At 44.7% G+C, this 9,977-nt stretch overlaps 1 protein-coding gene across 1 annotated transcript; it reads right to left on the bottom strand.

The window, feature by feature from the left end:
* Nucleotides 1-3,763: 3,763 nt before the first annotated feature.
* On the bottom strand, nucleotides 3,764-4,781 carry NFILZ (NFIL3 like basic leucine zipper). The gene has a single exon (XM_040590449.1). The coding sequence runs from the start codon at nucleotides 4,779-4,781 to the stop codon at nucleotides 3,897-3,899; it is 885 nt and encodes a 294-aa protein (XP_040446383.1). The 3' UTR covers nucleotides 3,764-3,896.
* Nucleotides 4,782-9,977: the final 5,196 nt, after the last annotated feature.

Genomic DNA, 9,977 nt, shown 5'->3' with positions numbered 1-9,977 from the left:
GCCAGTGTAAATAATGATGATAGTAAATCTGTGGCATTGGTTTACCTGTTCAACCATGAATCAAGAAATACAATTGATTGTTGAATCAAGAGTATAATCTTAAATGCCAGCTGGTACTGAATTAGGCTGTCGCTTTTGACCTTCCCATTCTGGTAGACAGATAAAAAAATACCAGAATAGGTTTCCAAAGAGATACAGGAAGTATCTTTCCCACATCCCACTCTTTGACACATGCACAGTTTTTTTATTTTATAACACTCACCCCAGTAATTAACTAGCTTGAAAACTACCTGATTCTACTTTGGAACAAGGGCTAGTTAATGAATTAGTTTCTAAGCCTGAGTAGGAGCCAAAATAGGTCAGCTCCCTTCCAGGCAAGCCTTGTAGCTTCATTTGAAACAATGAGTACAGCGGCTCTTATTTGACAATGTTACTAAATGCGCAACTTAGGGATAGGATAATTGTTAGAGATGGCTAGATCTCCTCCAGGTACCAGTAGGAAACTCTCTAGGACAAGCCAGCAAAGCAGAAATGCAAGATGCACCTGCATCTCCTCCAGGCGAGCAGCCCAGAGGGCAGGAAAACCAAAACCTGGAGCAAAAGGAATAGTGGTGAAGGGGCTGTAAGGTGTGAGATGAGCCAGGTATGGGGCCAGAGCTAGCTTCGCGTTCACCTGCTGCTTTGCCTGCTGCTGTTGTGCCCTTCTACTCCCTCGGCAGGGGGCTGGCAGCTTACACTGCTGCAAGCCCCAGCTCCAGGTTTGGCCCTCGGTTTGTGCAGCAGCAGGGACACAACAAACAGGATGTGTTACTCTTTTCTTCATTGCCTTTAGAGGAGCCGTGCCTGCTCCCCACAGAAGGTCACCTTTGGGCACCTGAGCGTTTAAACTTCTCAAGGTCGTCTCGCCCTGGTCCCCAGGCAGCAGGGCTGGGAGGGGAGGGGGGTCCTGGGGGCTATCTCCTTCCCTGCAAGCACCGAACCCATCCTATACAGCAGGGTGAGCTGACCTACCCCAGCGCTGCTGCCATGGCCAGGCTGCTGCCTGCACCCATCACTCGCTCACAGCTGCTGGCTGCATCCTGAACCGGCTGCAGGCACAGGAGTCAGAGCAGGGCCCTGCAGAGCGGTGAGAAAGGCTGGTTCAGCAGCAACAGGGATGGGCAGGAGTAGGAAGGAGGCAATTTCTTCTAGTGAAATACTTTCTAAGCTGCCGTCTTGCTGTGGGCTGTCCCTACCTGTTCTGAGGGTGAGAGAGGACAGAGGGAATAGGACAGGAAATCGAACCACTTGTGGTTTCTTTTGATCTGAAAGCATCACTGTGTCAAGTTTCACACCTGAAGAGCAGTTGCAGTGCTTTGGTTTCCCTGCATGCCAGTGAGTACAGTAGAGCTGCTCCCCTTGCACTGCAGCCTGGGGGCTCCTGCCTTGGCAGCTGCAAGCAGCAAGGTCTGCTCATTTCTCTGCATTTATCTCAGCACAAAAGTGTAGGAGATGGACAGAATGTGGGGTCGACCCTTGTGGGGTATCACAATAAACGGTGGTGAGCTGCGTGTGATCCTCACTGCCCCAGGCCCCTCTGCCAGCATACAGGCAGCTGCAGGGGGAGTCTGTGGTGGAGAACTGAGGGTCCTGCTGTGAGAACATAGACACAGACAGGAGGAAAAGACATTTGTGGACAGAGGAATCAGGAAGGTATATGTCCCACAGCTTGCTTAATCTGTGCCCTTCATCGCAGCTCCCTGTGCTGCTGCTGAGCAGGTCTTGACTCCACGCTGGCTGTTCCTGAGGAGGAAAGTTCAGTGCAGATACAGTCCCAAGAGAAAGGCCAATACACCTTCCACAGCATCTGGAAACAGACTTTTATTAGGCACAACATGTTGATATAGCTCCACGGTTCAGATGACCTTATGTACAGTTTCCATTAAGGGCCCTCTTTTCTAAACCATTTTGAGGGTTTATTACATCCCATGTCAGGTAACATGGTTTGTCCTTTTACACAGTCTTATTATCGGTGCATTTCTTTATTAGCTATAAAATGATTTCTAGAAAAATACTCTTGACAATTGTCCTTATTCTCCAGAGCCTGAAATTTTTAGTGAGAACAGTATAACACAAAAAGGAACAGGGTAGTCCTGTGGGCAGCAGATGTGGTGAAGTGGAGACTCCCAGGCATCTGAGCTAGGAGGCTGAGCTCCCAGTGACATCTCTGGTTTCCAGTAGGGCTGAGCAGGCAATGCACTTTTTCTATCAGTAAGAACATGGTAGATTGCACAAAAATGGATGGCTGGGGGAGAAGAGAATAATTTGAAGTTGCTTGTTCTCTTTGAGAGATCTCCCATCAGATTGGACTGTATTTGTCCAACATGTCAAAAAAATGTTTAGGGCTGACAGACACAGAAACATGGGAACAGCATTAGCCTCTTTTCCCAGGAAAAAAGACAAAACATGAAAGGAGAACTGAGGACAGGAAAATATACCTGGAATCCATCTCTGAGAACTATCTTTGGTTTGTAAACTGAGGTGACTGAGGAACAGCATTCAGTGTGCTTTAGAGATCGCCACGAGGCTGCTGCTCACTGAGGCTCAGCTGGCTTTGAGCTCAGTGTAGCTCAAGCCACCTCCTGGCTTCTGCTGAGCCCCGAGCTATGCGGCTGGCTGGGCTAAAGTTCTCCAGCTGCATCGCACCCACTCCACACTCACTGCCATGGCTGCAGTGCTGGCTTTCCCAAAGAATAAGCAGTCAGAATGCAGGATGGATAGGGAAAGTGTGCCAGCAGATACCCCAGGGAATACATACACTATGTGCAGCGTGCGCATAGGTAAAAGGAAGCAAAAATGCTTTAAAAGGGGAAAGAGGTTGAACTCAAATGCATTAGAGAAAATCAAACAAAGTCTGGAGGTCTGGAAAAGAGCCTGTCTCCTGAGACACAGGACCCCTGTCACCAGGAACAGCTAGAAGCGATGTGGAGATGATGCTAGAAATTGCTTAGCACGGACATTCTTTGAATGCTTGGGGATGGAGCAGAAGCGCCACATGAAAAACAAGAAACAGCTTGCCCAGCCTGGGCGCAGGTTTCCAGTGATGCTTTGCTGAAGCTTCCCAACACATCTCACTGTACAAATTCAGATGGAAGGGAGCATTTCCCATAGCCCAACTGACACTCATGTGGAGCCCTGGGAGGCAAGCAAGCTGGTAGCGTTATATCCATAAAGGGAACACACCTGCAGAATGTGGAACAACTAGGGAACACCTATGGAACAGCCCGTTCTGTTCCATCCAGTGATGCTGCACCCTCTGTGACAGCAGTTGTGAGTATTATATTCTTCTATTATTTCTGAGTGCTGCAAATGTGCCAGGCACTGAAACTCAACAGAAACCTTCAGTGCTAGGTGTCCGGTTCAGCGTCTTCACCTTGCACAGTAAGGTAGAAAAGAAAAATGAGTTTCTCCAATGCAAGTCCAGCACTGGGCCAGTTGAGATTTACCTTGATTAATATAAGCAGCCAGATGTTAACTGAGTTGCTCACTTGCACTTAAAACTGGTAAAATAATTTTAAAATCATTTTTAAAAATCCAAAATATTGAAATGCTTTCTACCCAGTTAACAATTTTGGTATAAATTGTCTTTTTGCCTTATTTTATATATTTTATAAGTAATTCATTTCAAAAAAAGGAAATGGTTCAGCCAACCTGGCTAAAGGTCAGAGAATGTTTTACAAAGGCAATTTCCAAATACAGAAATATCATTCGCAAAAATCCCTTATCATTTATGCAAAGCGGGGAAAATGACCTCACTCTTTGAAGCGTAAGACATTTCCCTCCCACACCCTCCTTTCAAACCCTTCATGTCTTTGGAAGGTCTTGCACTGGCCCCAGCGGGCTGTTCCTCTGCCCATTCAGTGCGAGTCCAGGCTACTCTCCTCCAAGCTGCTGAGGGCTTTGGTCTTAATTCGGAGCTTGTGAGGTAGGGCAGCAGAGCTTCGGCCCTTCAAATGATCTTCTGAAGGGCAGAGCAGACTGCATGGGGGTAGAGAAGAAGTTTTGGGTACTTGCTGCTCATCATCTTCATCTGAGACAGTTGTGCTGCTTTCTTTGCTCACCTCAGCTGGACTGGGGGAAGGGCACAAGAAGCAGGCACTGCCTGGCTCCATTTCCTGCAAATGGAAAGCATATTTGTCTGGGCAGTGGTAACTGAGGAACGGAGAGCCAACTGTGGATCTCTTGGGCTGCTGAAGGCCAGGTGTGTCTATGGCAGCTGGTTTTGAGTCACAGCCAAGGATGTTTCTGGAAGGGCCAAAGGTTTTGCAGGACGAGTCAGCTGGCTCCAGCACCTTTGGCACAAATGTCTTTGTGAAGAAGCAGGACTCCCCCACAAAGGGCTCTGCCTCGAGAAGTGGGGAGGCTTCTCTGTGCCCTCTGAAATAAACTCCCAGGAAGTCCTGGAGGGAATGGCCTGGGTAGATGCTGGTGTCTGGGCTGATGAGCCCAAAGCGCAGCTTCAGGGACAGCAGCTCTGTCCTGAGGATGGCGTTCTCCTCGCTGAGAGCAGCCAGCTGGCTCTCCATGGCAAAGTCATTGAGGCGCCTCTTCTCCCGTGAGCGCTTGGCTGCCTCATTATTCTTGCGCCTCTTCTCCCAGTACATGTTGTCCTTCTTTTCATCCGGCATGAACTCCCGCTTGCGCCGGGGGGGACCACTCACCTTGCCATGGAGGAACTTAGCCTTGCTCTGCTGAAGTGCAAGCTCGCTGACCGTGCTCAGTGGTGCCATGAAGTTTTCCATGGTCGTGAACACAGCCAGGGTTCTGCCAGAATTAGAACACAAAACCATTACCACTACAGGTGCTATTAATTAATTATAGAATTGTAGAATCCTTTAGGTTGGAAAGACTTTTAAGATCATCAAATCCAAACGTTAACCTAATTGATATAGCCATATGATTGCTCTATCGCTGTTGCAGTCATACCAGGATCACTGCATACAGCACCATACCCACACGGAACCTGAGGACAGCTTCTCCCAGCTATTTCTATCGTTTTGGAACCACATCTTCACAATATTGCCAGCACATCAGTACACACGTCTCACCAGTGTCAGCAAAGACCATCACAAGGTACCCAAAAACTGTATATGACTAAGCAGAGTTTAAAAGAACATATTTTGCTGACTCAGTGAATGCTCAGAAACACTTTGCCTACCTAACTTAAATCAGGATAACAAAACCAGCTCTCACATACTACTTAACTCCTACTAATCTCAAACTGCCTTACAAAGGAAATGTCTCATTGCTTCTCTTTTACAGATAAGGAAGGCACAGGGAGAAGAACTGATTTACCTCAGCCACATACCTTAGTTAGCAGCTGAAGCAGGATTACAAACCCACTGCATATACTCAGTCCCCATTTTATCCCAAAACCCCTGCTCCCACCCTGGAAAGCTGGGTTTGATGAAGCCTGTGATTTTGATAGATTTGTAAGCAAATGTGGATGAAGGCTGTGAAAGTGCTGTCTAGGAGCTTGCAAGTACTTGCACAGCAGGTGCTGAGCAGCAGCATGGCACCAAGTGTTGGCACAGAAGTGTCCATCTGAAGACAATGACCGTGGTACATTCCTGACTATGGGAAGAAGCTAGCAGGGAAGACCAGTGATGCAGTCTAAGTTGTGAATTAAATTAATAAGTGATCAGACTGCAGACATCCCTATGTAAGCTACAAGCTTCCTGTAACCTAGTCATCTTCCAGAAAAGTCACATAGCCTCTGAGCAGCCTGGGAGGGATTGTCCTGGTTTAGTGTGAGTGTCTAGAAGTAGGCACCTGCATGTGGTCACCTCTGACACCCTCTGTACTTCATGGAGACCTAGTGTTGAAGCTTAGCATGGCATATCTTAACCTGAAGTAGTCACTTATACTTGATCAGCTGAGCTCCCTGGACCATTGTTTATTGACTGTAAGAAAGCCCAGAGTGACTAATTCTCATTTAGACCTTGCAGGCATCTTAGGTTGGGTGAGAGGAATCATGTCTTGTGAGATTAACTTATGTTTTGGGAAACTGCTTTGTAGAGTCAAGAGGAGACAGCTTGTTATGACAGCTCTACAGGATGGATAGGGAGGGAGCAGAGAAAGGATCCCACCCAGAAATGCTTCACTGCCAGAGTGCTCAGGACCTAGGTCCCATCTAACAGAAAGCTTGGCCAGAGAAACCAGCCAGCGCTGAGCCTGATAAGCCATCCGCTCTACATGATTACCCTAAAATGGTAAAGAAGGGCATAGGGCACAGTTGTTTCACTTTGATTAGTAACTAATGCACTGCAGCTTTGGTATCTGCCATGTTTCGATCCCCACAGCCCTTTCACAAGGCCCTTCATTTTAGCCTCATGACTACGTGACTGTTGGGACCCACAAAGACCAACACACAACCAGCGGCCACGACGCCCTCCGCACTGCCTGGCAGGCTGCAGTACACTTCACTAGCAATGCAATGCACTCACAGTTCACCACATAGTTAGAATAATGATAGTACCTGTTTATATAATTGCAAAGTGTTTTTCTGAGTCATGGTTCCTGGCAGGGCTGGTCAGTGTGTTCAGGGAGGAGGGCTGGCTGACATTTTCAGCTGAAAATGTTTCCCCTCCCCACCAAGAAAAAGAATGTTTCAGACTGAAAACTGACCAAACTCAGAGGCGATAAAATCAATATAACATCCAGAAGCCAAGCATTATTCAGTTTTTAGACAGAAATATTCAGTTTGAGCATATCTGGCTTTCAAACAGCTATTTAGGAATCAAATTAAATGGACACACTCAGAGCTACAGATGAGTGAGAAGTAAAACTCCTTTAGAAAACCTGGGCTATATAAGTTCATGCAGTCAGAAGCTGTGAGCTTGTGAAAATCTGGCATGTGACCTTTCTGAAAATCAACACAGCTAATAATCAGTATGACTAATAGCCAACATTCTTGCTTAATTAATTTATTGCATGGCTGACATGAATTACTTTTTTCTTGATGACTGATAACCACCTAAATGCAAAAAGGAAAGATACAATTCGAAATCATCCAGGGCATCGCTTTGGGCAGGGACTGTATGTCCCTCTGAAGAGCATCTCTTCAATGAAAACATACAGAAACAGAAATGATGAAGGACCATGTTTGGGTGCTCCACTTGCTCCTTAGGAGCATTCACATCAACACTAATCAAAAGAGCTCACACATTGAAAAAAACCTCAATTCCTAAACATTGTCCAGTTGTAATTTGTGTCTAAATGTTTTGAAAATTTCCAGCGTTCTTTGCTTTCCAAGTTTCATGTAGAAGACCACATTTGAATGGTCTAGTTTTCCAAGAGTGACTAGTGATTTCTTAAGAATCCAACTCATAAATCACAAAAAGGGGAAAATTTTGGAAGCCAAGTACTCTGTTTTCTTTCATAGCTCTTTCTGAGAATCAGATCCCTTTTTAAGGTGTCTCAAGCTAGCACCCAAGAAATGAGGCATAAAAGATCACCAGAAGATTTTGAAAAACACTGTGAGAATGGATGTAAAGGAGTTCCATCATATACACAAACGTTTACATAAATACTACACAGCAGAAATGTGAACACTTAGCCTCAAAATGCTAATCTTCTGTAGAAGCTATTTGATTAAATATTCTGCTGCCTGCAGATAAAATATCACCTAGTTATTTTTACAGATTTAGAGACCTTTAGTATTGGCAGGTTGTCACCAACTGTGATCTCTGCACAATGCAGACCTGCAAAACAGACAAATCCACATCTATTCACTATCTGAATTTGTTCAGCGTGACCAATTTTATTTTGGTTTGAATCGGGACAAATTCCGTTAAAGTAGTCTCTTTTCAAATCAATCAAATCAGTGTGATTTTGTGATTAAATGCATTTGGAATGCATTTATTTTAATTTAGCCATAAGTCTTTGAGAACTCAAACAGTATGCAAAGGTGCTGAGAGTAACTAAAGACCAAAACACAGAATGTCCTTTAGCATAATTATGTCTGGGGTAATTCCTCCAGCTTTTGATGAAAATTACTTCTGATCTCAAAGCATCAAAGGGAGAATTTCAATGAGTGTACCTGTGGTTTCTGACAGCGTCAAGAGGCAGAAATACGCTATTGTTTCAGGGCTTAATCACTTACCAGGAATTTTTCAGGTTAGTATTTGACATGACTTCTTTGTTGAATGAGTCAAAGATCAACAGGTGGCTTTTTCACTGTGTAAACTCATCACCCACACTGGGCAAAGTAGTTTATTTTCTCCCTGTCCTCTTGCTCCTGGTGCCTGTCATAAGGAGATCCTCTAAGAAGTTTCAAGATTACTGTCACCAGCATTCACTGCCCAATATAGCTGGGAAGCATGAGAAATAAAAGGGACCCAAAATAAGCATCTGTGAGACAGAACAAAAAAGTAACGAAGAACCTGAACTCTTCTTTCCAGCAAACTCATTCCATCACATTCATTTAACCTTTCCCACATTTGTTTGATCTTTCACACTCTAATCCATTGTGCCAAGGGGGGAATTTCCCTTAGATCCCAACTTAATGGTGCATGAATTGAAGCAGATGAAAGTGAAATAGCGAGAAGGGAGAGCTGAGTCCAGGAGAAGAGGCAGGAGTCAAACTTGAGGGAGGGCACAGTTACACTTACTTGAAGGTGGGGAAGGTTTGGAAGGAGATTGAGTACAAAGTGGAAGACAGAGGAAGTTCTTATCGGAGGCAGGATCTGGCCTTTTAAGGGCAAGGAATGAAGATTTAGCTGGGCCAATACGTGAAAACATCAAGGTTTAGGTCACAGAGTCTTAACTCTACCTGTTATTTATATCTGCAGGCCACAAAGTCGCACATATACCCACACGGTATTTGTCTTAGGACTCTTCATGAGAGCAGACTAGCAATCAAGTGCACAAGGTCACACAACACTTGTACCCACAAGGATGAATGGAAAGATTAATCTTAGCAATGACAGTAGAACTGTTTTGGTCAAGTGCATTATACAACCAAAATTTCCTAAGGTGCATTGATACCCGTTGTTTCTGCAGCTATAAAAGTAGAACACAATTACTAACATCTGGCCAGAATATCAGCCATGTTCTGTATTATCTGTATCCTGAACAGAAGAGAAAGCACCAAAAACATTGTAAAATGATGTTGTTCTTCCATTTTTTGCCTCTGATTTATACCAAATCTGCTGGTTCTGTTCAGGCAAAGCATCTTTCCAAAGCCCTACTTCTCTAGAGAGCAAGCTTTGAACTTTTCCAGTCCGTTACCTTTCTGAGCACGCAGAAAGCAAGCCATGCTTTTATGTAAAGACTGTTAAATACACAAAGATGTGCAACAAAAACTATCCTTACCACTTCTACAATGCATCTGATCAGGTGTGAAAGGCTAAATGTGTAGTGTCCTAGTTTAATGACGATGTTAAAGCATTTATACCTCTCTGAAAAGGAGGTCATGTTCTTCTGAGGTTTATCTATGTGAACTCTATCTACCTGGTCTAAAGATCCTCATTTCTGGTAAAACTGCTTTCCTTCCACTAACAGAAGACCATGTTAGGGCTTAGGCTTCAGAGATTTGGTTCAGACCTATCTCCCCTTCTTTCTCTTATCTCCCCCCTGAGCAGCAGATCAGAACAGACTGATGAATTGTACTTTCCAGCAGGTTGTACAAAGCCCTTCAGGAAAAACTTGTATCTAACAGGAACTGATTCACTGCAGATCTACCAGACGATATATGCTTTCCTTTAATCAAAACACACTGCTTCATAAAACAGCTGGTGAATCTCACTTTTCTGTGATTGGAAGTCAAGACCTTGACCCTCAGATCATTCTTTTTCCAAGGATGTAGCAAAATTAGAATAGATCCTGCAAAGGGCAAGCAGAACACCCATAGATTCAGAACAGTTTCTGTAAACAAAAATGTTACCTCACTATTTCTCAAGAATAAAGAACATACTGGTATTATCAGGCGGTGGATT

This window comes from Falco naumanni, chromosome 4 (assembly GCF_017639655.2).
Source record: "Falco naumanni isolate bFalNau1 chromosome 4, bFalNau1.pat, whole genome shotgun sequence".
NCBI classification, from domain to species: Eukaryota; Metazoa; Chordata; class Aves; order Falconiformes; family Falconidae; genus Falco; species Falco naumanni.
This window is presented reverse-complemented; position numbering and strand designations above follow the sequence as displayed.